The sequence below is a fragment of the Procambarus clarkii genome, chromosome 37 (genome assembly GCF_040958095.1).
Source record: "Procambarus clarkii isolate CNS0578487 chromosome 37, FALCON_Pclarkii_2.0, whole genome shotgun sequence".
NCBI classification, from domain to species: Eukaryota; Metazoa; Arthropoda; class Malacostraca; order Decapoda; family Cambaridae; genus Procambarus; species Procambarus clarkii.
Genome location: NC_091186.1, coordinates 34,381,475 through 34,407,937, shown reverse-complemented (window position 1 = coordinate 34,407,937; position 26,463 = coordinate 34,381,475). Strand labels below are relative to the sequence as shown.

The 26,463-nt window shown below is 57.7% G+C and overlaps 1 protein-coding gene across 1 annotated transcript in view; it reads left to right on the top strand.

Moving 5' to 3' along the window:
• Positions 1-548: 548 nt before the first annotated feature.
• Positions 549-26,463, top strand: part of LOC138371902 (nuclear transcription factor Y subunit beta-like) — a 36,584-nt gene continuing 10,669 nt past the window's right edge. The window contains exon 1 of the mRNA XM_069336951.1: positions 549-767. Coding sequence (XP_069193052.1) covers positions 549-767 — 219 coding nt within the window. The remainder of the gene's footprint in view (positions 768-26,463) is intronic.

The window sequence follows — 26,463 nt, the reverse complement described above, 5'->3', positions numbered from 1 at the left end:
ATTTAATAAGACTATCAAAATCCTCAGATTAGGCAAAATTGTAATTAATTTTGTCAATAAAGATGTTAATAATAATAATGGACCCGCGAGAGTAGCGAGGGAAACACTCTGGGTCACGTGATGTGGCTGTAGGTTTAAGGAGTAAGAGTAATTATTAGTTAAGCTCATACGAGCAATAATTACAGTTTCCCGATAGGAAGTACAAATAGTTTCTATCAGTGAATTATTGTTAATGAATAGTGCGTGGGAAATTGTGTACTGGTATCGCGTATGAGAAATTGTCCCAACGCGGTGAAAGTAATATCGATTATTATCTGTCTTAAGAGCAAGCAGGTTGAAAACTATTTACATTTTTTTGGTTTAGAAGTGACATTAAAATTACCATCCTTGTTAAGTAAAGGGGCTAGTTATAACGACGTTGTGAGTTTTTGTCTTGTTCTCAGTGGATTATTGTTAGTTCCAAAGATTTTTTTTTTTAATTTTTTTCAACATTTTTGGGTCAGCGCTAGTCCGGTGAACTAGTCGTTCGGACGTAGTTTATTGGCATCATGAGTTCAGATAAGACATTAAGGAGTCAGGGAGGGCTTAGCCAACGGAACCTTCCAGCAGTACGGTTTTCAGAGGATCAGGCTGAGGCCGCACGTGGGGACTTAGCCATGACACTGTATAATTCCTCAGATGAAGTGGAAGTTGAAATTGGAGACCGAGACAGGCTGTCCAAGTGGATAGCACGGTTCAAGAGTCAGGTGACGATCCACAAGGTGCAGGTGATGGGGTCACATGCTGGGTAGCCGTCCTTTGTCCACCCTGATACTCAGCAGCCTAATGACATCACCCCTCCCCCACTTCCCCGCAGACCGTCCCCCAAACCCACCAACACCCCAGGGGCGCGGCGGCCTGCAGCTTCCCCACATACCCCGCCCCAACCACCCCCCTCCCACCTTACCCATCCTCAGAAATTAGGAAACGCCTCTTTGAACCCCTGTATGTGAACCTTCCGGCAGGGCGCTTACATACGCCTACCCAGGGGTCCACCCAGGGGTCCAACCAGGGGTCCACCCAGGGGTCCACCCAGGGGTCCACTCAGGTAACTGTCCCCACCAATACCATCCCACCTCTTCCCCCTCGCAACCCCAACCTTGGTCATACGACCAAACCCTCCTCTACCATCCTATGCCTTGCCCAGAACCAACCCCTAGAATCCCCTGCCTCACACCAACATCACCCTACCCAACCCTCCCCCCCACCTGACCATCACTATAACCCTACCTTACACCAACCCTTCCCTACCCATTACCAGCCCTTCCCTAACCATTGCCAACATCTACACTCCATGCCCCCTGCGTCTCATGGTATGCGTCAGCCCTTATCTTCATCATTCTCATTACCTAGACCAGTGTTGCCCAAACTAATTTGCAAAGAGTTATCGACAAATATAGTGGAACGTAACCGGAAAATAAACGACTGGCTAGGGCAAGTAGGTTCATGTTTGTCAGCTGCCCAGGATGACTGGGTGAACATTAATTTAGCAGCGGGAGCTTGTATAGACCCCAATGGTTCAATAATGCAGGACCAAGAGTTTCAATATTTGCAAACATGGCCAGAGTTTGTGTTAGCAATTAAGAGACGTTATAAAGAGAAAATAACAGAGGAAACAGCTAATAGGTATTTAGCTAGTTTAAAACGAGGCCCGAATGAAACGCGCAAAGATTTTCGAACTGGTATCTTGCGTAGAGTGCGTGACTTGAGGTATGAGTTAGGATACGATGACCTGAGAATTAGTCAGAAGGCTAAACAACTGTTGTGTATGTCAATCCCCGGGACACTTGGAGCTCACGTTTCGGCTGCAAGTGTAACGATGGATTATTATAGTTTAATAGAGTACGCTACGGACTTACAGAATATTCAGGGGCAGTGTAAGGATACAACTGACACCAGACAATCCTCTTATGTCCAAGCGGTAGATACGAACAATTCGCATCGTGTTAAGGAGAGTGTAGGTAACTCTTCCAGCAACCAGAGGGGAGTGTCGGAAAATCCGACACCATTTAATAATATCATACAGACAGATAATATTGCTGTGTTGTATAAACAAGTTAACCCATAGAAAATGTAACTTGTAGTGGAATTTCCGTCTATAGAAAACGGGATATCATTACCACATACTATTATAAATTCACCACCTATTATGGTGGGAATTATTCTTAAATACATTAGTCTTTGGACTTTACCATCATAAAAACATCTCATATAAATTAACTTAATTATCAGAATTAAAATAGAGTAAATGTGACCCTTCTACCACTTACTGTCATCTAGATAATGTAGACCAGTAGCGTGAGTGAGGAGGGAGGGGTCAGCCATTGTTATTGTACTTAGACCAGAGGCACGGGAGCAATTCGGCTCCTGTTAATTTTACTTGGACGAAGTGTTATGGAAACCAAAGGTGTACCATTATCAACACGCTGTCAACAAATACAAGTTAAGTGTTCTGCCGAAACCCATTTATCTATCATTTGTGGCCATTAATGTCATTAGATAGGGTTTGCCGGTTAGATCACGAGATCGCCTCATACTAAAGGTAATTAAGCCTAGGTCTTTATGGTTCCTTGTACAGTGTTTTCTCTGATATAGCTGTCATATATTAGGATTCTGGCTTCATAGCTAGCGCCCTTTTGACAGGTCAAGACGAGGAAGCATGCCTAGTGCATCAGTTACCAGGGTGATGGAAGCTACCTCAAAGAAGATAATTTGGTGTCTACATCCTGGTTATTCCTGGTGGACTAAGGCCTGCTGTACAAATAAGATAAGGAACCTCTTCAATGTATGTAGTTTAATATTGTAGTTTGATTGGCTGCATATATATAAATTCAATATAACCCCCCCCCCCAATGTGTAGAGGATCGATTTGTGAGATTATTGCAGAAATACAGTCCACTTAACATCATACCAATTGCTATCGAAGTATATAAATTAACGTAAATATAAATTCATATAAATTAAATAAATATAAATCTCACAGGTCGGTTCCCACAGGGAGGGCACCATAGAGCTGGTCTGCCTCCTCACTGGTACTACACTTATGACCCCAGGTGTTAGAGTTGTGGCGGACGAGGCCACAAACGAGATGACTGCCCCATTAATAAGGAGGAATTATGAGATAAGGCCCCCAAGGAGCAAGGGCGACCCACTTTTGAAGTGAGGGTGTGCCGGAAGAGGTTGACTGCATTCCTGGACACTGGTAGTCAGGTAACCATCATTAAGATGGACTCATTTAGGACCTTCAGTCAGGTGCCAGGAGTGAGGCTGGGTGCCAGGATTGAGGCTGGGTGTCAGTAGTGGGGCTGGGTGCCAGGAGTGAGGCTGGGTGCTAGGAGTAAGGCTGGGTGCCAGGAGTGAGGCTGGGTGCCAGGAGTGAGGCTGGGTGTCAGGAGTGAGGCTGGGTGCCAGGAGTGAGGCTGGGTGCCAGGAGTGAGGCTGGGTGCCAGGAGTGAGGCTGGGTGCCAGGAGTGAGGCTGGGTGTCAGGAGTGAGGCTGGGTGCCAGGAGTGAGGCTGGGTGCCAGGAAAATGGCTGGGTGTCTGGAGAGAGGCTGGGTGCCAGGAGTGAGGTTGTGTGCCAGGAGTGAGGCTGGGTGCCAGGAGTGAGGTTGTGTGCCAGGAGTGAGGCTGGGTGCGAGGCGTGAGGCTGGGTGCGAGGCGTGAGGCTGGGTGCCAGGCGTGAGACTGTGTGCCAGGAGTGAGGCTGGGTGCCAGGCGTGAGGCTGGGTGCCAGGAGTGAGGCTGGGTGCCAGGAGTGAGGCTGGGTGCCAGGAGTGAGGCTGGGTGCGAGGCGTGAGGCTGGGTACCAGGCGTGAGGCTGGGTGCCAGGAGAAAGGCTGGGTGCCAGGAGTGAGGCTGGGTGCCAGGAAAAAGACTGGGTGTCAGGGGAGAGGCTGGGTGCCAGGAGTGAGGCTGGGTGCCAGGCGTGAGGCTGGGTGCCAGGAGTGAGGCTGGGTGCCAGGCGTGAGGCTGGGTGCCAGGAGTGAGGCTGGGTGCCAGGAAAAAGGCTGGGTGTCAGGAGAGAAGCTGGGTGCCAGGAGTGAGGCTGGGTGCTAGGAGTGATGCTATGTGCCATGCGTGAAGATCGGTGCGAGGAGTGAGGCTGGGTGCCAGGAGTGAGGCTAGGTGCCCGGAGTGAGGCTGGGTGCCAGGAGTGAGGCTGGGTGCCAGGAGTGAGGCTGGGTGCCAGAAATGATGCTAGGTGCCATGCGTGAGGCTGGGTGCTAGGAGTGATGCTAGGTGCGAGGAGTGACGACGCGGTGACAGGAGTGAGGCTGGGTGCCAGGCGTGAGGCTGGGTACCAAGCGTGATACTGGGTGCCAGGAGTGAGGCTAGGTGCCAGGAGTGAGGCTGGGTGCCAGGCGTGAGGCTGGGTACCAGGCGTGATACTGGGTGCCAAGAGTGAGGCTAGGTGCCAGGAGAGAAGCTGGGTGCCAGGAGTGAGGCTGGGTGCCAGGAGTGAGGCTGGGTGCCAGGAGTGAGGCTGGGTGCCAGGAGTGAGGCTGGGTGTCAGACGAGAGGCTCGGTGATATGAGTGAGGCTGGGTGATATGAGTGAGGCTGGGTGCCAGGAGTGAGGCTGGGTGCTAGGGGTAAGGCTAGGTGCCAGGAGTGAGGCTAGGTGCCAGGAGAGAGACTGAGTGCCAGGAGAGAGGCTGGGTGCCAGGAGAGAGGCTGGGTGCCAGGAGTGAGGCTGGGTGCCAGGAGTGAGGCTGGGTGCCAGGCGTGAGGCTGGGTGCCATGCGTAAGGCTGGGGGCCAGGCGTGAGACTGGGTGCCAGGCGTGAGGCTGGGTGCCAGGAGTGAGGCTGTGTGCCAGGAGTGAGGCTGGGTACCAGGCGTGAGGCTGGGTGCCAGGAGTGAGGCTGGGTGCCAGGAGAGAGGCTGGGTGCCAGGAGAGAGGCTGGGTGCCAGGAGAGAGGCTGGGTGCCAGGAGTGAGGCTGGGTGCCAGGAGTGAGGCTGGGTGCCAGGCGTGAGGCTGGGTGCCATGCATCAGGCTGGGTGCCAGGCGTGAGGCTGGGTGCCAGGAGTGAGGCTGGGTGCCAGGAGAGAGGCTGGGTGCCAGAAGTGAGGCTGGGTGCCAGGAGTGAGGCTGGGTGCCAGGCGTGAGGCTGGGTGCCATGCGTATAGCTGGGTGCCAGGCGTGAGGCTGGGTGCGAGGCGTGAGGCTGGGTGTCAGGCGTGAGGCTGGGTGATATGAGTGAGGCTGGGTGCCAGGCGTAAGGCTGGGTGCCAGGAGTGAGGCTGGGTGCCAGGAGTGAGGCTGGGTGCCAGTAGAGAGGCTGGGTGCCAGGAGTGAGGCTGGGTACCAGGCGTGAGGCTGGGTGCCACGAGTGAGGCTGGTTGCCAGGAGTGAGGCTGGGTGATAGGAGTGAGGCTGGGTGATAGGAGTGAGGCTGGGTGCGAGGCGTGAGGCTAGGTGCCAGGAGTGAGGCTGGGTGCAAGGCTTGAGGCTGGGTGCCAGGAGTGAAGCTGGGTGCGAGGAGTGAGGCTGGGTGCCAGGAGAGAGGCTGGGTGCCAGGAGTGAGGCTGGGTGCCAGGAGTGAGGCTGGGTGCCAGGCGTGAGGCTGGGTGCCATGCGTATAGCTGGGTGCCAGGCGTGAGGCTGGGTGCGAGGCGTGAGGCTGGGTGTCAGGCGTGAGGCTGGGTGATATGAGTGAGGCTGGGTGCCAGGCGTAAGGCTGGGTGCCAGGAGTGAGGCTGGGTGCCAGGAGTGAGGCTGGGTGCCAGGAGAGAGGCTGGGTGCCAGGAGCGAGGCTGGGTACCAGGCGTGAGGCTGGGTGCCACGAGTGAGGCTGGTTGCCAGGAGTGAGGCTGGGTGATAGGAGTGAGGCTGGGTGATAGGAGTGAGGCTGGGTGCGAGGCGTGAGGCTAGGTGCCAGGAGTGAGGCTGGGTGCAAGGCTTGAGGCTGGGTGCCAGGAGTGAAGCTGGGTGCGAGGAGTGAGGCTGGGTGCCAGGAGTGAGGCTGGGTGCCAGAAGTGAGGCTGGGTGCCAGGAGTGAGGCTGGGTGCTAGGATTGAGGCTGGGTGCCAGGAGAGAGGCTGGGTGCCAGAAGTGAGGCTGGGTGCCAGAAGTGAGGCTGGGTGCCAGGGGTGAGGCTAGGTGCCAGGAGTGAGGCTGGGTGCCAGGAGAGAGGCTAGGTGCCAGGCGTGATGCTGGGTGCCAGGCATGAGGCTGGGTGCCAGGCGTAAAGCTGGGTGCCAGGCGTGAGGCTGGGTGCCAGGCGTGAGGCTGGGTGCCAGGCGTGAGGCTGGGTGCCAGACGTGAGGCTGGGTGCCAGGCGTGAGGCTGGGTGCCAGGAGTGAGGCTGGGTGCCAGGAGTGAGGCTGCGTGCCAGGAGTGAGGCTGGGTGCCAGGCGTGAGGCTGGGTGCCAGGAGTGAGGCTGGGTGCCAGGCGTGAGGCTGGGTGCCAGGAGTGAGGCTGGGTGCCATGAGTGAGGCTGGGTGCCAGGAGTGAGGCTGGGTGCCAGGCGTGAGGCTGGGTGCGAGGCGTGAGGCTGGGTGCGAGGCGTGAGGCTGGGTGCCAGGTGTGAGGCTGGGTGCGAGGCGTGAGGCTGGGTGCAAGGCGTGAGGCTGGGTGCCAGGCGTGATGCTGGGTGCCTGGCGTGAGGCTGGGAGCCAGGCGTGAAGCTGGGTGCCAGTCGTGAGGCTGGGTGCCAGGCGTGAGGCTGGGTGCCAGGCGGGAGGCTGGGAGCCAGGCGTGAGGCTGGGTGCGAGGCGTGAGGCTGGGTGCCAGGCGTGACGCTGGGTGCCAGGCGTGAGGCTGGGTGCCAGGCGGGAGGCTGGGAGCCAGGCGTGAGGCTGGGTACGAGGCGTGAGGCTGGGTGCCAGGCGTGACGCTGGGTGCGAGGCGTGAGGCTGGGTGCCAGGCGGGAGGCTGGGAGCCAGGCGTGAGGCTGGGTGCCAGGCGTGAGGCTGGGTGCCAGGTGTGAGGCTGGGTGCCAGGAGTGAGGCTGGGTGCCAGGCGTCACGCTGGGTGCGAGGCGTGATGCTGGGTGCGAGGCGTGAGGCTGGGTGCCAGGCGTGACGCTGGGTGCGAGGCGTGAGGCTGGGTGCCAGGCGTGACGCTGGGTGCGAGGCGTGAGGCTGGGTGCGAGGCGTGAGGCTGGGTGCCAGGCGTGAGGCTGGGTGCAAGGCGTGAGGCTGGGTGCCAGCGTGAGGCAGGGTGCCAGGAGTGAGGCTGGGTGCCAGGCGTGATGCTGGGTGCCAGGCGTGAAGCTGGGTGCAAGGCGTGAGGCTGGGTGCCAGGCGTGAGGCTGGGTGCCAGGCGTGACGCTGGGTGCGAGGCGTGAGGCTGGGTGCGAGGCGTGAGGCTGGGTGCCAGGCGTGAGGCTCGGTGCAAGGCATGAGGCTGGGTGCCAGCGTGAGGCAGGGTGCCAGGAGTGAGGCTGGGTGCCAGGCGTGACGCTGGGTGCAAGGCGTGAGGCTGGGTGCCAGGCGTGAGGCTGGGTGCAAGGCGTGAGGCTGGGTGCCAGCGTGAGGCAGGGTGCCAGGAGTGAGGCTGGGTGCCCGGAGTGATGCTGGGTGCCAGGCGTGAAGCTGGGTGTGAAGCGTAAGGCTGGGTGCCAGTCGTGAGGCTGGGTGATAAGAGTGAGGCTGGGTGCCAGGCGTGAGGCTGGGTGCCAAGATTGAGGCTAGGGGCAAGGCTTGAGGCTAGGTGCCAGGCGTGAGGCTGGGTGCCAAGCATGAGGCTGGGTGCCAGGAGTGAGGCTGGGTGCCAGGAGTGAGGCTGGGAGCCAGGTGTGAGGCTAGGTGCGAGGAGAGAGGCTAGGTACCAGGAGTGAGGCTGGGTGCTAGGAGTGAGGCTGGGTGCCAGGAGAGAGGCTGGGTGCCAAGAATGAGGTTGTGTACCAGGAGTGAGGCTGGGTGCCAGGAGTGAGGCTGGGTGCCAGGAGTGAGGCTGGGTGCCAGGCACGAACCTGGGTGCCATGCGTGAGGCTGGGTGCGAGGAGAGAGGCTAGGTGCCAGGAGTGAGGCTGGGTGCTAGGAGTGAGGCTAGGTGCCAGGAGTGAGGTTGTGTGCCAGGAGTGAGGCTGGATGCCAGGAGTGAGGCTGGGTGCCAGGAGTGAGGCTGGGTGCCAGGAGTGAAGCTGGGTGTCAGGAGTGAGGCTGGGTGCCAGGAGTGAGGCTGGGTGCCAGGAATGAGGTTTGTGTGCCAGGAGTGAGGCTGGGTGCCAGGAGTGAGGCTGGGTGCCAGGAGTGAGGTTGTGTGCCAGGAGTGAGGCTGGGTGCCAGGAGTGAGGCTGGGTGTCAGGAGTGAGGCTGGGTGCCAGGAGTGAGGCTGGGTGCCAGGAAAATGGCTGGGTGTCAGGAGAGAGGCTGGGTGCCAGGAGTGAGGTTGTGTGCCAGGAGTGAGGCTGGGTGCGAGGCGTGAGGCTGGGTGCCAGGAGGGAGGCTGGGTGCCAGGCGTGAGACTGTGTGCCAGGAGTGAGGCAGGGTGCCAGGAGTGAGGCTGGGTGCCAGGAGTGAGGCTGGGTGCCAGGAGTGAGGCTGGGTGCGAGGCGTGAGGCTGGGTGCCAGGCGTGAGGCTGGGTTCCAGGAGACAGGCTGGGTGCCAGGAGTGAGGCTGGGTGCCTGGAAAAAGACTGGGTGTCAGGGGAGAGGCTGGGTGCCAGGAGTGAGGCTGGGTGCCAGGCGTGAGGCTGGGTGCCAGGAGAAGGGCTGGGTGCCAGGAGTGAGGCTGGGTGCCAGGAGAGAGGCTGGGTGCCAGGAGTGAGGCTGGGTGCCAGGAGTGAGGCTGGGTGCCAGGCGTGAGGCTGGGTGCCATGCGTATAGCTGGGTGCCAGGCGTGAGGCTGGGTGCGAGGCGTGAGGCTGGGTGATATGAGTGAGGCTGGGTGCCAGGCGTAAGGCTGGGTGCCAGGAGTGAGGCTGGGTGCCAGGAGTGAGGCTGGGTGCCAGGAGAGAGGCTGGGTGCCAGGAGTGAGGCTGGGTACCAGGCGTGAGGCTGGGTGCCACGAGTGAGGCTGGTTGCCAGGAGTGAGGCTGGGTGATAGGAGTGAGGCTGGGTGATAGGAGTGAGGCTGGGTGCGAGGCGTGAGGCTAGGTGCCAGGAGTGAGGCTGGGTGCAAGGCTTGAGGCTGGGTGCCAGGAGTGAAGCTGGGTGCGAGGAGTGAGGCTGGGTGCCAGGAGTGAGGCTGGGTGCCAGAAGTGAGGCTGGGTGCCAGGAGTGAGGCTGGGTGCTAGGATTGAGGCTGGGTGCCAGGAGAGAGGCTGGGTGCCAGAAGTGAGGCTGGGTGCCAGAAGTGAGGCTGGGTGCCAGGGGTGAGGCTAGGTGCCAGGAGTGAGGCTGGGTGCCAGGAGAGAGGCTAGGTGCCAGGCGTGATGCTGGGTGCCAGGCATGAGGCTGGGTGCCAGGCGTGAAGCTGGGTGCCAGGCGTGAGGCTGGGTGCCAGGCGTGAGGCTGGGTGCCAGGCGTGAGGCTGGGTGCCAGACGTGAGGCTGGGTGCCAGGCGTGAGGCTGGGTGCCAGGAGTGAGGCTGGGTGCCAGGAGTGAGGCTGCGTGCCAGGAGTGAGGCTGGGTGCCAGGCGTGAGGCTGGGTGCCAGGAGTGAGGCTGGGTGCCAGGCGTGAGGCTGGGTGCCAGGAGTGAGGCTATGTGCCATGAGTGAGGCTGGGTGCCAGGAGTGAGGCTGGGTGCCAGGCGTGACGCTGGGTGCGAGGCGTGAGGCTGGGTGCGAGGCGTGAGGCTGGGTGCCAGGTGTGAGGCTGGGTGCGAGGCGTGAGGCTGGGTGCAAGGCGTGAGGCTGGGTGCCAGGCGTGATGCTGGGTGCCTGGCGTGAGGCTGGGAGCCAGGCGTGAAGCTGGGTGCCAGTCGTGAGGCTGGGTGCCAGGCGTGAGGCTGGGTGCCAGGCGGGAGGCTGGGAGCCAGGCGTGAGGCTGGGTGCGAGGCGTGAGGCTGGGTGCCAGGCGTGACGCTGGGTGCCAGGCGTGAGGCTGGGTGCCAGGCGGGAGGCTGGGAGCCAGGCGTGAGGCTGGGTGCGAGGCGTGAGGCTGGGTGCCAGGCGTGACGCTGGGTGCGAGGCGTGAGGCTGGGTGTCAGGCGGGAGGCTGGGAGCCAGGCGTGAGGCTGGGTGCCAGGCGTGAGGCTGGGTGCCAGGTGTGAGGCTGGGTGCCAGGAGTGAGGCTGGGTGCCAGGCGTCACGCTGGGTGCGAGGCGTGATGCTGGGTGCGAGGCGTGAGGCTGGGTGCCAGGCGTGACGCTGGGTGCGAGGCGTGAGGCTGGGTGCCAGGCGTGACGCTGGGTGCGAGGCGTGAGGCTGGGTGCGAGGCGTGAGGCTGGGTGCCAGGCGTGAGGCTGGGTGCAAGGCGTGAGGCTGGGTGCCAGCGTGAGGCAGGGTGCCAGGAGTGAGGCTGGGTGCCAGGCGTGATGCTGGGTGCCAGGCGTGAAGCTGGGTGCAAGGCGTGAGGCTGGGTGCCAGCGTGAGGCAGGGTGCCAGGAGTGAGGCTGGGTGCCAGGCGTGATGCTGGGTGCCAGGCGTGAAGCTGGGTGCAAGGCGTGAGGCTGGGTGCCAGGCGTGAGGCTGGGTGCCAGGAGTGATGCTGGGTGCCAGGCGTGAAGCTGGGTGTGAAGCGTAAGGCTGGGTGCCAGTCGTGAGGCTGGGTGATAAGAGTGAGGCTGGGTGCCAGGCGTGAGGCTGGGTGCCAAGATTGAGGCTAGGGGCAAGGCTTGAGGCTAGGTGCCAGGCGTGAGGCTGGGTGCCAAGCGTGAGGCTGGGTGCCAGGAGTGAGGCTGGGTGCCAGGAGTGAGGCTGGGAGCCAGGTGTGAGGCTAGGTGCGAGGAGAGAGGCTAGGTACCAGGAGTGAGGCTGGGTGCTAGGAGTGAGGCTGGGTGCCAGGAGAGAGGCTGGGTGCCAAGAATGAGGTTGTGTACCAGGAGTGAGGCTGGGTGCCAGGAGTGCGGCTGGGTGCCAGGAGTGAGGTTGGGTGCCAGGCACGAACCTGGGTGCCATGCGTGAGGCTGGGTGCGAGGAGAGAGGCTAGGTGCCAGGAGTGAGGCTGGGTGCTAGGAGTGAGGCTAGGTGCCAGGAGTGAGGTTGTGTGCCAGGAGTGAGGCTGGATGCCAGGAGTGTGGCTGGGTGCCAGGAGTGAGGCTGGGTGCCAGGAGTGAAGCTGGGTGTCAGGAGTGAGGCTGGGTGCCAGGAGTGAGGCTGGGTGCCAGGAATGAGGTTTGTGTGCCAGGAGTGAGGCTGGGTGCCAGGAGTGAGGCTGGGTGCCAGGAGTGAGGTTGTGTGCCAGGAGTGAGGCTGGGTGCCAGGAGTGAGGCTGGGTGTCAGGAGTGAGGCTGGGTGCCAGGAGTGAGGCTGGGTGCCAGGAAAATGGCTGGGTGTCAGGAGAGAGGCTGGGTGCCAGGAGTGAGGTTGTGTGCCAGGAGTGAGGCTGGGTGCGAGGCGTGAGGCTGGGTGCCAGGAGGGAGGCTGGGTGCCAGGCGTGAGACTGTGTGCCAGGAGTGAGGCAGGGTGCCAGGAGTGAGGCTGGGTGCCAGGAGTGAGGCTGGGTGCCAGGAGTGAGGCTGGGTGCGAGGCGTGAGGCTGGGTGCCAGGCGTGAGGCTGGGTTCCAGGAGAAAGGCTGGGTGCCAGGAGTGAGGCTGGGTGCCAGGAAAAAGACTGGGTGTCAGGGGAGAGGCTGGGTGCCAGGAGTGAGGCTGGGTGCCAGGCGTGAGGCTGGGTGCCAGGAGAAGGGCTGGGTGCCAGGAGTGAGGCTGGGTGCCAGGAAAAAGGCTGGGTGTCAGGAGAGAAGCTGGGTGCCAGGAGAGAGGCTGAGTGCCAGGAGTGAGGCTGGGTGCCAGAAATGATGCTAGGTGCCATGCGTGAGGCTGGGGGCTAGGAGTGATGCTAGGTGCCATGCGTGAAGATCGGTGCGAGGAGTGAGGCTGGGTGCCAGGAGTGAGGCTAGGAGCCCGGAGTGAGGCTGGGTGCCAGGAGTGAGGCTGATTGCGAGGAGTGACGATGCGGTGACTGGAGTCAGGCTGGGTGCTAGGCGTGAGGCTGGGTACCAGGCGTGATACTGGGTGCCAGGAGTGAGGCTAGGTGCCAGGAGTGAGGCTGGGTGCCAGGCGTGAGGCTGGGAACCAGGCGTGATACTGGGTGCAAGGAGTGAGGCTAGGTGCCAGGAGTGAGGCTGAGTGCCAGGAGTGAGGCTGGGTGCCAGGAGTGAGGCTGGGTGCCAGGAGTGAGGCTGGGTGTCAGACGAGAGGGTGGGTGATATGAGTGAGGCTGGGTGATATGAGTGAGGCTGAGTGCCAGGAGTGAGGCTGGGTGCCAGGAGTGAGGCTGGGTGATATGAGTGAGGCTGGGTGCCAGGAGTGAGGCTGGGTGCTAGGGGTGAGGCTAGGTGCCAGGAGAGAGGCTGGGTACCAGGCGTGACGCTGGGTGCCAGAAGTGAGGCTGGGTGCCAGGAGAGAGGCTGGGTGCCAGGAGAGAGGCTGGGTGCCAGGAGAGAGGCTGGGTGCCAGGCGTGAGGCTGGGTGCCAGGAGTGAGGCTGGGTGCCAGGAGAGAGGCTGTCTGCCAGGAGAGAGGCTGGGTGCCAGGAGAGAGGCTGGGTGCCAGGCGTGAGGATGGGTGCCATGCATAAGGCTGGGTGCCAGGCGTGAGGCTGGGTGCCATTAGTGAGGCTGGGTGCCAGGAGAGAGGCTGGGTGCCAGGAGTGAGGCTGGGTGCCAGGCGTGAGGCTGGGTGCCATGCATAAGGCTGGGTGCCAGGCGTGAGGCTGGGTGCCAGGAGTGAGGCTGGGTGCCAGGAGAGAGGCTGGGTGCCAGGAGTGAGGCTGGGTGCCAGGAGTGAGGCTGGGTGCCAGGCGTGAGGCTGGGTGCCATGCGTAAGGCTGGGTGCCAGGCGTGAGGCTGGGTGCGAGGCGTGAGGCTGGGTGTCAGGCGTGAGGCTGGGTGCAAGGCGTGAGGCTAGGTGCCAGGCGAGAGGCTGGGTGATATGAGTGAGGCTGGGTGCCAGGCGTGTGGCTGGGTGCCAGGAGTGAGGCTGGGTGCCAGGAGTGAGGCTGGGTGCCAGGAGAGAGGCTGGGTGCCAGGAGTGAGGCTGGGTACCAGGCGTGAGGCTGGGTGCCAGGAGTGAGGCTGGGTGCCAGGAGAGAGGCTGGGTGCCAGGAGTGAGGCTGGGTACCAGGCGTGAGGCTGGGTACCAGGCGTGAGGCTGCGAGCCAGGAGTGAGGCTGGTTGCCTGGAGTGAGGCTGGGTGCCAGGCGTGAGGCTGGGTGCCAGGAGTGAGGCTGGGTGCCAGGAGTGAGGCTGGGTGCCTGGCGTGAGGCTGGGTGCCAGGAGTGAGGCTGGGTGCTAGGATTGAGGCTGGGTGCCAGGAGAGAGGCTGGGTGCCAGAAGTGAGGCTGGGTGCCAGAAGTGAGGCTGGGTGCCAGGGGTGAGGCTAGGTGCCAGGAGTGAGGCTGGGTGCCAGGAGAGAGGCTAGGTGCCAGGCGTGATGCTGGGTGCCAGGTGTGAAGCTGGTTGCCAGGAGTGAGGCTGGGTGCCAGGCGTGAGACTAGGTGCCAGGAGTGAGGCTGGGTGCCAGGAGTGAGGCTGGGTGCCAGGCGTGAGGCTGGGTGCCAGGCGTGAGTCTGGGTGCCAGGAGTGAGGCTGGGTGCCAGGAGAGAGGCTGGGTGCCAGGAGAGAGGCTGGGTGCCAGGAGAGAGGCTGGGTGCCAGGCGTGAGGATGGGTGCCATGCATAAGGCTGGGTGCCAGGCGTGAGGCTGGGTGCCATTAGTGAGGCTGGGTGCCCGGAGAGAGGCTGGGTGCCAGGAGTGAGGCTGGGTGCCAGGCGTGAGGCTGGGTGCCATGCATAAGGCTGGGTGCCAGGCGTGAGGCTTGGTGCCAGGAGTGAGGCTGGGTGCCAGGAGAGAGGCTGGGTGCCAGGAGTGAGGCTGGGTGCCAGGAGTGAGGCTGGGTGCCAGGCGTGAGGCTGGGTGCCATGCGTAAGGCTGAGTGCCAGGCGTGAGGCTGGGTGCGAGGCGTGAGGCTGGGTGTCAGGCGTGAGGCTGGGTGCAAGGCGTGAGGCTAGGTGCCAGGCGAGAGGCTGGGTGATATGAGTGAGGCTGGGTGCCAGGCGTGTGGCTGGGTGCCAGGAGTGAGGCTTGGTGCCATGAGTGAGGCTGGGTGCCAGGAGAGAGGCTGGGTGCCAGGAGTGAGGCTGGGTACCAGGCGTGAGGCTGGGTGCCAGGAGTAAGGCTGGGTGCCAGGAGAGAGGCTGGGTGCCAGGAGTGAGGCTGGGTACCAGGCGTGAGGCTGGGTACCAGGCGTGAGGCTGCGAGCCAGGAGTGAGGCTGGTTGCCTGGAGTGAGGCTGGGTGCCAGGCATGAGGCTGGGTGCCAGGAGTGAGGCTGGGTGCCAGGAGTGAGGCTGGGTGCCTGGCGTGAGGCTGGGTGCCAGGAGTGAGGCTGGGTGCTAGGATTGAGGCTGGGTGCCAGGAGAGAGGCTGGGTGCCAGAAGTGAGGCTGGGTGCCAGAAGTGAGGCTGGGTGCCAGGGGTGAGGCTAGGTGCCAGGAGTGAGGCTGGGTGCCAGGAGAGAGGCTAGGTGCCAGGCGTGATGCTGGGTGCCAGGTGTGAAGCTGGTTGCCAGGAGTGAGGCTGGGTGCCAGGCGTGAGACTGGGTGCCAGGAGTGAGGCTGGATGCCAGGAGTGAGGCTGGGTGCCAGGCGTGAGGCTGGGTGCCAGGAGTGAGGCTGGGTGCCAGGAGTGAGGCTGGGTGCCAGGAGAGAGGCTGGGTGCTAGGAGTGAGGCTGGGTACCAGGCGTGAGGCTGGGTGCCAGGAGTGAGGCTGGTTGCCAGGAGTGTAGCTGGGTGCCAGGAGTGAGGCTGGGTGCCAGGAGTGAGGCTGGGTGCCAGGAGAGAGGCTGGGTGATAGGAGTGAGGCTGGGTGATAGGAGTGAGGCTGGGTGCGAGGCGTGAGGCTAGGTGCCAGGAGTGAGGCAGGTTACCAGGCGCGAGGCTGGGTGCCAGGAGTGAAGCTGGGTGCGAGGAGTGAGGCTGGGTGCCAGGAGTGAGGTTGGGTGCCAGGCGTGAGGCTGGGTGCCAGGAGTGAGGCTGGGTGCTAGGATTGAGGCTGGGTGCCAGGAGAGAGGCTGGGTGCCAGGGATGAGGGTAAGTGCCAGGAGTGAGGCTGGGTGCCAGGAGAGAGGCTAGGTGCCAGGCGTGATGCTGGGTGCCAGGTGTGAGGCTGGGTGCCAGGAGTGAGGCTGGGTGCCAGGAAAATGGCTGGGTGCCAGGCGTGAGGCTGGGTTCCAGGCGTGAGGTTGGCTGCCAGGCGTGAGGCTAGGTGCCAGGAGTGAGGCTCGGTGCCAGGAGTGAGGCTGTGTGCCAGGAGTGAGGCTGGGTGCCAGGCGTGAGGCTGGGTGCCAGGAGTGAGGCTGGGTGCCAGGAGTGAGGCTGGGTCCCAGGAGTGAGGCTGGGTGCCAGGAGTGAGGCTGGGTGCCAGAAGTGAGGCTGGGTGCCAGGCGTGACGCTGGGTGCGAGGCGTGAGGCTGGGTGCGAAGCGTGAGGCTGGGTGCCAGGTGTGAGGCTGGGTGCGAGGCGTGAGGCTGGGTGCAAGGCGTGAGGCTGGGTGCCAGGCGTGATGCTGGGTGCCAGGCGTGAGGCTGGGAGCCAGGCGTGAGGCTGGGTGCCAGGCGTGAGGCTGGATGCCAGGCGTGAGGCTGGGTGCCAGGCGTGATGCTGGGTGCCAGGCATGAGGCTGGGTGCCAGGCGTGAGGCTGGGTGCCAGGAGTGAGGCTGGGTGCCAGGAGTGATGCTGGGTGCCAGGCGTGATGCTGGGTGCCAGGAGTGATGCTGCGTGCAAGGCGTGAGGCTGGGTGCGTGGCGTGAGGCTGGGTGCCAGTCGTGAGGCTGGGTGCCAGGAGTGATGCTGGGTGCCAGGCGTGAGGCTGGGTGCCATGCGTGATGCTGGGTGCCAGGCGTGAAGCTGGGTGCAAGGCGTGAGGCTGGGTGCGAGGCGTGAGGCTGGGTGCAAGGCGTGAGGCTGGGTGCCAGGAGTGATGCTGGGTGCCAGGCGTGAGGCTGGGTGCCAGGCGTGACGCTGGGTGCGAGGCGTGAGGCTGGGTGCAAGGCGTGAGGCTGGGTGCCAGCGTGAGGCTGGGTGCCAGGAGTGAGGCTGGGTGCCAGGCGTGATGCTGGGTGCCAGGCGTGAAGCTGGGTGCCAGGCGTGATGCTGGGTGCCAGGCGTGAAGCTGGGTGCAAGGCGTGAGGCTGGGTGCCAGGCGTGAGGCTGGGTGCCAGGAGTGATGCTGGGTGCCAGGCGTGAAGCTGGGTGCGCAGCGTAAGGCTGGGTGCCAGTCGTGAGGCTGGGTGATTGGAGTGAGGCTGGGTGCCAGGCGTGAGGTTGGGTGCGAGGAGAGAGGCTAGGTGCCAGGAGTGAGGCTGGGTGCTAGGAGTGAGGCTGGGTGCCAGGAGAGAGGCTGGGTGCCTGGCGTGAGGCTGGGTGCGAGGAGAGAAGCTAGGTGCCAGGAGTGAGGCTGGGTACCAGGAGTGAGGCTGGGTGCCAGGAGTGTTGCTAAGTGCCATGCGTGAGGCTGGGTGACAAAAGTGATCCTGGGTGCCAGGAGTGAGGCTGGGTGCGAGGAGTGAGGCTGGGTGGCAGGAGAGAGGCTGGGTGCCAGGAGTGAGGCTGGGTGCCAGGAGAGAGGCTAGGTGCCAGGAGAGAGGCTAGGTGCCAGGAGAGAGGCTGGGTGCCAGGAGTGAGGCTGGGTGCGAGGAGAGAGGATAGGTGCCAGGCGTGAGGCTGGGAGCCAGGCGTGAGGCTGGGTGCTAGGAGTGAGGCTGGGTGCCAGGAGTGAGGCTGGGTGATATGAGTGAGGCTGGGTGCCAGGAGTGAGGCTGGGTGCTAGGGGTGAGGCCAGGTGCAAGGAGTGAGGCTGGGTGCCAGGAGAGAGGCTGGGTGCCAGGAGAGAGGCTGGGTGCCAGGAGAGAGGCTGTGTGCCAGGAGTGAGGCTGGGTGCCAGGAGTGAGGCTGGGTGCCAGGCGTGAGGCTGGGTGCCATGCGTAAGGCTGGGTGCCAGGCGTGAGGCTGGGTGCCAGGCGTGAGGCTGGGTGCCAGGCATGAGGCCGGGTGCCAGGAGTGAGGCTGGGTGCCAGGAGTGAGGCTGGGTGATATGAGTGAGGCTGGGTGCCAGGAGTGAGGCTGGGTGCCAGGAGTGAGGCTGGGTGATATGAGTGAGGCTGGGTGCCAGGAGTGAGGCTGGGTGCTAGGGGTGAGGCTAGGTGCAAGGAGTGAGGCTGGGTGCCAGGAGAGAGGCTGGGTGCCAGGAGAGAGGCTGGGTGCCAGGAGAGAGGCTGGGTGCCAGGAGTGAGTCTGAGTGCCAGGAGTGAGGCTGGGTGCCAGGAGAGAGGCTGGGTGCCAGGAGTGAGGCTGGGTGCCAGGCGTGAGGCTGGGTGACAGGCGTGAGGCTGGGTGCCAGGAGTGAGGCTGGGTGCCAGGAGAGAGGCTGGGTGCCAGGAGTGAGGCTGGGTGCCAGGAGTGAGGCTGGGTGCCAGGCGTGACGCTGGGCGCCAGGCGTGACGCTGGATGCCAGGCGTGAGGCTGGGTGCCAGGCGTGAGGCTGGGTGCCAGGAGTGAGGCTGGGTGCCAGGCGTGAGGCTGGGTGCCAGGAGTGAGGCTGGGTGCCAGGAGTGAGGCTGGGTGCCAGGAGTGAGGCTGGATGCCAGGCGTGAGGCTCGGTGCTAGGAGTGAGGCTGGATGCCAGGCGTGAGGCTGGGTGCCAGGCGTGACGCTGGATGCCAGGAGTGAGGCTGGGTGCCAGGAGTGAGGCTGGGTGCCAGGCGTGAGGCTGGGCGCCAGGCGTGAGGCTGGGTGCCAGGGGTGAGGCTGGGTGCCAGGATTGAGGCAGGGTGCCAGGAGTGAGGCTGAGTGCCAGGAGTGAGACTGGGTGCCAGGCGTGAGGCTGGGTGCCAGAAGTGAGGCTGGGGGCCAGGAGTGAAGCTAGGTGCCAGGAGTGAGGCTGGGTGCCAGTAGTGAGACTGGGTGCGAGACGTGAGGCTGGGTGCCATACGTGAGGCTGGGTGCCATACGTGAGGCTGGATGCCAGGAGTAAGGCTGGGTGCCAGGCGTGAGGCTAGGTGCCACGAGTGAGGCTGGGTTCCAGGGGTGAGGCTAGGTGCCACGAGTGAGGCTGGGTCCCAGGAGTGAGGCTGGGTGCCAGGAGTGAGGCTGGGTGCCAGGAGTGAGGCTGGGTTCCAGGAGTGAGGCTGGGTGCTAGGAGTGAGTCTGGGTGCCAGGAATGAGGCTGAGGGCCAGGAGTGAGGCTGCTTGCCAGGAGTGAGGCTATGTGCCAGGAGGGAGGCTGGATGCCAGGCGTGAGGCAGCAGGTCGAAGGCAGCAGGTCGGACGCAGCTGGTCGGAGGCAGCAGGTCGGAGGCAGCAGGTCGGAGGCAGCAGGGCGGAGGCAGCAGGTCTGAGGCAGCAGGTCTAAGGCAACAGATCGGAGGCAGCAGGTCGGAGGCAGCAGGTCGAAGGCAGCAGGTCGGAGGCAGCAGGTCGGAGGCAGCAGGTCGGAGGCAGCAGGTCGGAGGCAGCAGGGCGGAGGCAGCAGGTCTGAGGCAGCAGGTCGGAGGTAGCAGGTCGGAGGCAGCAGGTCGGAGGCAGCAGGGCGGAGGCAGCAGGTCTGAGGCAGCAGGTCAGAGGCAACAGATCGGAGGCAGCAGGTCGGAGGCAGCAGATCGGCGGCAGCAGAAAGGAAGCAGCAGGTTGGAGGCAGCAGGTTGGAGGCAGCAGGTCGGAGGCAACAGGTTGGAGGCAGCAGGTTGGAGGCAGCAGGTTGGAGGCAGCAGGTTGGAGGCAGCAGGTCGGAGGCAACAGGTTGGAGGCAGCAGGTTGGAGGCAGCAGGTCGGAGGCAACAGGTTGGAGGCACCAGGTTGGAGGCAACAGGTTGGAGGCAGCAGGTTGGAGCCAGCAGGTTGGAGGCAGCAGGTTGGGGGCAGCAGGTTGGAGGCAGCAGGATGGAGGCAGCAGGTCGGAGGCAACAGGTTGGAGGCAGCAGGTCGGAGGCAACAGGTCGGAGGCAGCAGGTCGGAGGCAGTAGGTCGGAGGCAGCAGGTCGGAGGCAGCAGGGCGGAGGCAGCAGGTCGGAGGCAGCAGGTCGGAGGTAACAGGTTGGAGGCAGCAGGTCGGAGGCAGCAGGTCGGAGGCAACAGGTCGAAGGCAGCATGTTGGAGGCAGCAGGTCGGAGGCAACAGGTCGGAGGCAGCAGGTCGGAGGTAACAGGTTGGAGGCAGTAGGTTGGAACCAGCAGGTCTGCGGCAGCAGGTCGGAGGCAGCAGGTCGGAAGCAGCAGGGTAAAGGCAGCAGGTCGGAGGTAGCAGGGTAGAGGCAGCAGGTTGGAGGCAGCAGGTCTGAGGCAGCAGGTCGGAGGCAGCAGGTCGGAGGTAGCAGGTTGGAGGCAGCAGGTCGGAGGCAGCAAGTCGGATGCAGCAGGTCGGAGGCAGCAGGTCGGAGGCAGCAGGTCGGATGCAGCAGGTCGGAGGTAGCAAGTCTGAGGCAGCAGGTCGGAGGCAGCAGGTCGGAGGCAGCAGGTCGGAGGCAGCAGGTCGGAGGCAACAGGTCGGAGGCAACAGGTTGGATGCCGCAGGTTGGAGGTAGCAGGTCGGAGGTAGCAGGTCGGAGGCAGCAGGTCAGAGACAGCGGGTTGGAGGCAACAGGTCGGAGGCAGCAGGTCGGAGGCCGCAGGTCGGAGGCCGCAGGTCGGAGGCAGCAGGTCGGAGGCAGCAGGTCGGAGGCAGCAGGTTGGAGGCAACAGGTCGGAGGCAGCAGGTCGGAGGCAGCAGGTCGGAGGCAGCAGGTCGGAGGCCGCAGGTCGGAGGCAGCAGGTCGGAGGTAGCAGGTTGGAGGCAGCAGGTCGGAGGCAGCAGGTTGGAGGCAGCAGGTCGGAGGCAGCAGGTTAAAGGCAGCAGGTCGGAGGCAGCAGGTCGGAGGCAGCAGGTCGGAGGCAGCAGGTCGGAGGCAGCAGGTCGGAGGCAGCAGGTCGGAGGCAGCAGGTCGGAGGCAGCAGGTCTGAGGCAGCAGGTCGGAGGCAGCAGGTCGGAGGCAGCAGGTCGGAGGCAGCAGGTCGGAGGTAGCAGGTTGGTGGCAGCAGGTCGGAGGCAGCAGGTTAAAGGCAGCAGGTCGGAGGCAGCAGGTCGGAGGCAGCAGGTCGGAGGCAGCAGGTCGGAGGCAGCAGGTCGGAGGCAGCAGGTCGGAGGCAGCAGGTCGGAGGCAGCAGGTCGGAGGCAGCAGGTCGGAGGCAGCAGGTCGTAGGTAGCAGGTCGGAGGAAGCAGGTCGGAGGTAGCAGGCAGGAGTAGCAGGTTGGAGGCAGCAGGTTGGAGGCAGCAGGTCGGAGGCAGCACGTCGGAGGCAGCAGGGCTGACGCAGCATGTCTGAAACTGCAGGTCTGAGGCAGCAGGTCGGAGGCAGCAGGTCTGAGGCAGCAGGTCTGAGGCAGCAGGTCTGAGGCAGCAGGTCTGAGGCAGCAGGTCTGAGGCAGCAGGTCTGAGGCAGCAGGTCTGAGGCAGCAGGTCTGAGGCAGCAGGTCTGAGGCAGCAGGTCAGAGGCAGCAGGTCTGAGGCAGCAGGTCAGAGGCAGCAGGTCTGAGGCAGCAGTTCGGAGGCAGCAGGTCTGAGGCAGCAGGTCTGAGGCAGCAGGTCTGAGGCAGCAGGTCTGAGGCAGCAGGTCTGAGGCAGCAGGTCAGAGGCAGCAGGTCGGAGGCAGCAGGTCTGAGGCAGCATGTCTGAGTCAGCAGGTCAGAGGCAGCAGGTCGGAGGCAGCAGGTTAGAGGCAGCAGGTCGGAGGCAGCAGGTCGGAGGCAGCAGGTATGAGGCAGCAGGTCTGAGGCAGCAGGTCTGAGGCAGCAGGTCAGAGGCAGCAGGTCGGAGGCAGCAGGTCTGAGGCAGCAGGTCTGAGGCAGCAGGTCTGAGGCAGCAGGTCTGAGGCAGCAGGTCTGAGGCAGCAGGTCTGAGGCAGCAGGTCTGAGGCAGCAGGTCTGAGGCAGCAGGTCTGAGGCAGCACGTCGGAGGCAGCAGGTCTGAGGCAGCAGGTCAGAGGCAGCAGGTCGGAGGCAGCAGGTTAGAGGCAGCAGGTCGGAGGCAGCAGGTCGGAGGCAGCACTACTAGTCATACCTTCATGCGAGTCTCTCTGTAATAATATGTCAAGAACTGGAGTACTAAAGTTAGGTAAAGCCTCCACAGGCGTCAGTTGCCAACCAGAAAGTACACATTATTCCTGACCATAATATTGGGCTGCAATATCCTCTCCCTATACTTGGTACACTGAGTGCGGTAACCCTCCCTCTCAAGCTCTACACTATGTGGCCCTCACCTCAACTGATGTTATTTACTGTGTCGGGGACAGGAAGCCAGCGTCTTTTCATACACGGTAGGCTTATATCGAGCCCCCCCCCCCCCCCCCCACTGGATTGAGTTACTTACCCCGCCCTGGAGGCAACTCCACAACAAGCTGATTAACTCCTGGGTTATCTTGAGGTTATCTTGAGAGGAATTCGGGGGTTACCGTGCCCGAGGCCCGGTCCTCGACCAGGCCTCCTTTTTGTTACACAGTCCCAGGAAGCAGTCCGTAGCAGCTGTCCAATTGCCCTAAGAAGATGCTTAGGTGCAATTCACGTAGGTCCACTTAGGAAGAAAATTGTTGGTTCACCTGCATGCCGATGGAGGTCACTACTGTGTTTCGTTTGGCCAATCAGAGAGCAGGCAACATTCTTCATATTGAAGATTTAGCGCTGGCTTATCGTCGCTCTACTGCCTCCTATTTACGTCGAATTTTCTTATAAAATTAGTATATTTCGAAGTAAAACAATGTTTTTTCAACTTCTACAGCCAGCACCGACATTGTAGTAAACAAATATGTTACATTTGTTGTTTACCTACGTAATTCTAAGAGATACTGTGTAGCTGTCCTTGTTGCTCGGAAGATGCACTGACAATTATTGTATATATTTACTGAATTTACCCAAGGGCCACTAACTATCTAGTGGCCTCGACGAGGACAGAAAGCCGTCGGCTTGTTAAAGAGCCCGCCAATTGTCTTAATGATATATTTTAGCTGGAATTTGGCATTTACGGCTTCAGCGGGTAGGCGGTTCCATGGGTTTATAACCCTCATAGTGGAAAAAACATATGTTTTCAGTCCTACTTGAGAGAAAATACTCTTCAACACTATATCTGTGATTGCCCTGTTATCAGTGACTTCATACCAAATGGTATGAGGTACTTTGAGCTCTGCAATTACTTCATACACTCAGGAATATTGGAAGATATTCTTGTGCTGCACCCAGATTTTGCCAGTGGAGGCTAATAGATCAGCATTAATTATTTTGTTCTCTCCTGATTACATGTATGACTGGCCATCCTGTGAGGTGAGGATGTTGGATGAGCTTGTAGCTGGTTTTTGATCTACACTGTGTGGTCCTTTATACAGAATAGGGAAGCAGCACATTGCTGTGTATACCTAAACATGTTAAAAAATACATTGTTTGAGAGGAGTCTTGTAGAAACTGGTAAGAGTAATTATAATATAATGTTTCCTTGATTCAGTGCTTATCTCTTGTGAAAATCGTGAAGAGTTGTTTAGTCAGAGTTGATTTGTTTTTTGTATTGAGGCTGGTATTTTCTAAATTGATTCCATGTATGTCTAACCATCCTGTGAGATGGGAGTATTAGATAAACTAATAGCTAGTTTTTTATCTACACTGTATAATATTCCATATAGAATAGGGTAGCAGCACATTGCTGTGTATACCTAATCTTAATAAAAAAATCAGTAATAAAGATTTTAAATTATAGTTTGTATTATTACAAATACTGTATTATCCTTATTAAATCATGTTAACCATGGATCATTAAGATCTCATGTTGATATGTGATAGTCATATTTCTTTTGAACTGCTAATCCATGCTAATCATTCATTAAATTGTGCATTATGTCTCAATTTTTAACTTCCTTGGATATACTGTACAGTACAAAAAGATAAGGTAAAAATAAACCAGTAATATTTCTTTCATTATATTTTTTATTTAAATAACTGCATCAATATTTTTACAGCTGACAGGATTTGTTTTACCATACAGGTGCATTATTTGTTAAAAACAAATTTGGTTTATTGTTACACACAATGGTGCTACATAGCCTTCCCAGCTTGGTGCTACATAGCCTTCCCAGCTTTTAATACTTACTGATTAATAAATAAAAATTAATAAATAATTTTTATTCAGGAAAAATACATACAGTTGATTTACAAACATAATGTTGGATTTGTAGACAGAGCTAGTACATACAATACCTAAAGCCACTAATACTCATAGCATTTCGGGCAAGGTGTGGGGGAAAAACACTTAGACTAAAACTTAATAGTAATCGGGATTAGGTATAAATTGTGTTCAAAGAAGGAATAAAAAATAAAAAAGGGGGGTAACATAGCACAAATCAGCAATTGTACACGTTGGTGAACAACATTGTTTAAAAAATAGCAAGACATGGGTTGACATTTAGGGGGTAAGGTAGGTTACATGGAGTTAATTAGGTAGTACTTGGTTTTACTCTTAAACTGGTTGAGAGAGGTACAGCCTTTGACATGATTCGGGAGGTCATTCCACATTCTGGGTCCCTTGATTTGTGGAGCACTTCTAGTTTGGTTACACACAGCCAAATTGTGTAACAGGAAGAGGTCTTGGACACAAATTTGTTCCATGCTAAATGTAGAGGAATCAGCTGAGTATTCGTCAAATAAAATAAGCTGCCTCAGCTTATAAGGTAAATAAAATAAGCATTTCTCAAATAAGTAGCTGCCTCACCTCACTGCCTTACTGCTACATAGCCTTCCCGGCATGGTGCCTTCTTTTGATAATTACTTGTTCCACACCCAAGTTGTGTAACAGGAAGAGGTCTTGGACCCCTACTTCCCTCTCTCTTTTTTAATAGTCCATAGTCGTAATTTTAGCTTTAAGTATTCAATGAATAAAGTTTTTGACATTTTTACCCTTCTCCTTACCTAACATCATTTGTGCAGCATATTTTTATTTTATGTCTCACCCAGACTTAATTTCAAAATAAAACCAAACTAAATAAATTTGAAATGGGTATGTATAGCTAAGGTACACCCTTACTACCAGGTGAACAGGAGCATTTGGTGACAGTAAATGCTCCCATCAGGCAGGTCTCATCACCTTCTCTCATATTTCATGTTCACCAGTGTTTATTTACTTAATAACTACTGGTATAATATCTTGCTATTATAAAACTAATTCTAATATCATAAAAGACATATTTACTCAAAGTTTCAAGCAGAGAATGCATATATAACTAACACGAAGGACTCCTCTTCACGAGATTCAATTGCTATAATCTTTTGTTTACGTTCCAAAATCTTAAAATCGATCCCAGTATTATGTAGTAGAGAAAAATTGAGTAATATCCAGTTTACGTAAAGCTACGAGTGGTCGACACCATACTTAGATCCCGGACCAAACTTACGAAGGTTTTTCCACTTAGTGTAGCTACCTGAATACCGACGTAGCCGCCACGAAGGCGCTAAGAAGGAAAACATTTGTAGTTAAGAAGAAAAACCTTCGTAAGTACCTTCGTGAATCTGGCCCCAGAACCTTAGGACTACAAATCCCAAGCACTGTTTACTGAGCCGTAGGGCCCCGTATACTTAACTATAAGTCTCTATCGATACAGCGATAGCAGCGATAGCTATGTTGTGATTTCACAACACAGAAATCATCGATAGATACAGCGATAGCAGGCGGCTTGACGTCTGCGAGGCACTACACATCAAGAAGTCAACACCAGCAATCAACAGCCAATTAATGTACAACTATATTCTACCCACTTCAAGACTCCGCTCCAATATAGAAGCCAATATGGGCCAATAAAAATAGGCCTTCTGCAGTTACCTACCTTTAATACCCATTGTTTCGTGTTCTGTCTTGTGTAAAAAGTTTATTTTCACCTCATCCAAAACTATTGTAACATGTCACTTCACCCAAATGTAGGTATAAAAAACTTGAAGATGTTTAAGCTCTATTCAGTTAAAGTTGTGTGTGTGTGTGTAAACTAAAGTCTTTGAAAATGTAATAAGTTTTACGAAACGCGCTCAAGGGTCGCGTCAGACTAGAAATAAAAATGAATTTTGGAGAATTGATTTTTTAATTACCATCAACAGTGAAAAGAAACGTAAGAAAGATCGAGAAAATTCGTGTTAGAATTATTAATCTTACTTTTTCGGTCATATTTAATAATATATGTCTACAGGAAAGACTGCTACCAAAATATACTAATATATATATATATATATATATATATATATATATATATATATATATATATATATATATATACATACATACATACATATATATATATATATATATATATATATATATATATATATATATATATATATATATATATATATATATATATATATACATACATATATATTAGTATATATGTATATATATATATATACATATATATATATATATATATATATATATATATATATATATATATATATATATATATATAACTTTTTTTGTGTAATGACATTTTCAAATAAAGTTAGATAAATATACACACTTAACAAAAGAATAGGGGTGGTAGGAGAAGAAAATATCAAAGTGTTCAGTGAGGATCCACAAGGTCTTCTCTGAGTACTCTTTATTTTCTTCTCCGAGGCTATGGGTCCCTACATTTGCACCAGAGGTGGTACCCCTATATATATATATATATATATATATATATATATATATATATATATATATATATATATATATATATATATATATATATATATATATATATATATATATATATATATATTTAAAAAATTTGTCATATTTGTAAATTAAATAATAAATATTTAATTATCAAATATATATATATATATATATATATATATATTAGTATATTTTGGTAGCAGTCTTAGCAGTCATATATATATATATAGTAGAAGTTTTTGAGGGTACCACCTCTGGTGCCAATGTGGGGACCCATAGCCTCGGAGAAGAAAATAAAAAGTATTCAGAGGAGACCTTGTGGTTTCTCACTGAACACTAATATTATCTTCTCCTACCACCCCCATTCTTTTGTATGTACACATATATATTTGCTTTATTTGAACTTTGTTACAAAAAAGGAGTTACATATGGGTTACAAAGATGGTTATCATAGGTTGTCGAGTTCCTCCAGCTCCTCAGATGGCGGGCAGGAACCCTGGATGTAGTGCACATTTCCCTTCTGTATCGCCACGCTGAGGCGCTGGAAAAGAAAGCTGGCAGCTCTAGGGTCCCTTGTTGTTTCAATGAGCCTAGAACCCAGTTCCTTAAAAAAACTGGTAGCACTTTTACCCCATGCGCCGAGTCTCTCAGAAGCAATAGGGTCAAAATTATAGTGGTGATCCAGTTCTCTATACTTACGGGATTTGGCTGCTTCCCTGTGGAT